Here is a 1,735-nt window from a genome sequence, read left to right on the forward strand (position 1 = left end):
CTTCCTAGTTTCCACTTTGCATGTCATCGTAGAACGGTCGTACGTCTGGCTGGTATGGAAACGGGTCTTCTCCCCCCTCTGCTTCAGTAGTTGGATGCATATTGGAGTGTAGTGAACGTTTGTGGCAATCAACTCCTCATACGTCTTCCAACGCGCGTCGAACATTTTAACCATCCGATCAAAAATTGCCTCAAGCATTGATGTGATCGGAAGCCCCCTTATATTCTTCAGCGCCGCGTTGACAGACTCAGCATAGTTAGTTGTCATCACATTGTGGCGTTGCCCTTTTTTGTCATACACCCTTGTCCACTTTTCTTTAGGCCGCTTTTCTTTCTTAGTCAGTCATGCATACGCTTCTGGTCTTCTAATCTTGATCGCGTCCATGTAGCGAGTATACTTCTTCTTCTGATATGCTCGGCCTAAAACACAAACCATAATATTAGCGCATAATAATAACCTATGTTGTCAACATAATCACTCGTAAAAAATCATTACCTGCTTTCTCCGCCAGCTTTTTCAAAACCTTGTTCCTAAACTTGGTCTGAAAATTACTACAGAAATGTCTGATGCAAAACTTGTGAGCGACTTCGGCCCATTCAGGACGCTTCAGAACCAAAAATATTCCAGCGTGCCGATCAAATATAATGGCCACCTTCCTTTCACAAATCACTTGCTCACGCAAATGTTCAAAAAAGTACTCATAACTGGCAGTACTTTCAGATTCAACAAGTGCAAATGCCAGTGGCATGATGTGACTGTTCCCATCGATTGTCGACGCGGTCAACAAGATCATTTTGTATTTGCCATACAAATGAGTACCGTCGACGAACAAAACTGACTTGCAAAAACAAAACCCATCAATGGTCGGTTTGAAAGTCCAGCGCCCACATATCACAAGTTCAATAATATTAGAATTATTACTTGAAGCAACTCGTTCTATAATAAATTAGAGTTATTACGTATACCTTCTGCATGCCAGAAAGATCCAGGGCTGACATGCATCATCTCGTTCATGAACTTGTGAACCATAGAAAATGATTCATACCAGCCACCGTAAACATCAGCTATTGCCTTTTCCTTTGCATTCCAGGTTCGTTTATACGGAGGCCTAACTCCATATTGTTGCCAAATTCCAGCTTTGAGGGTATCAATCCGTATGTCACGTTGCAGCTTTACTTGACCCTTGATATAGTCTGCGATCGGACCAGACCCAAAATTCCGATGGTTTGGATCAGGTAACAGCTGATTGCACGTGTGCGGGCCAATATATTTTGTCAACGTCCACGTCTGAGTTGATTGCAGAAGTGTAGCGTGCAACCACCATTTGCAGACAGGGTTGTGCCTACAAACCAACACTATTGTGGAGTTGGTAGTCCAGCGACCCTTGTACTCCCTTCCCACCCCGACCGAATAAGAAGTCGCACAAGTTCGGACGGCATCGCGATTTGGGAAGACCATCCCTACTCGGAATTCCATCTCAGGATCTCACATAATCTTTTCATCAGCCTCCGGGGCAACGTCAAAGTCGCAAAGATCCGCCCTTCTTACATGCTCAGGAAGTTGCGACTGATATTGTGAATCTGCTCCTAAGTCTTCCTCGACATCCTCTTCGTTGTTGTCATAGAAATCCTCTTCTTCCTCTTCTTCCTCTTCATCACTACCCCTCTCAGACCCGCTGGAATCACCTAAAACCAACTAGTCCAATAAAGTCTCGTTGCGAACCGCAGCCTCGTAT

The 1,735-nt window shown here is 44.4% G+C and overlaps 1 protein-coding gene across 1 annotated transcript; it reads right to left on the reverse strand.

Annotated features, from left to right (window-relative positions):
• Positions 1-342: 342 nt before the first annotated feature.
• LOC126675236 (uncharacterized) lies at positions 343-1,476 on the reverse strand. Its single transcript, XM_050369846.1, has 3 exons — positions 966-1,476; positions 496-834; positions 343-419 (listed from the first exon to the last, which is right to left on the reverse strand). The coding sequence occupies exons 1-3, from the start codon at positions 1,474-1,476 to the stop codon at positions 343-345; spliced, it is 927 nt and encodes a 308-aa protein (XP_050225803.1).
• Positions 1,477-1,735: the final 259 nt, after the last annotated feature.

This window comes from Mercurialis annua, linkage group LG3, assembly GCF_937616625.2.
Source record: "Mercurialis annua linkage group LG3, ddMerAnnu1.2, whole genome shotgun sequence".
NCBI classification, from domain to species: domain Eukaryota; kingdom Viridiplantae; phylum Streptophyta; class Magnoliopsida; order Malpighiales; family Euphorbiaceae; genus Mercurialis; species Mercurialis annua.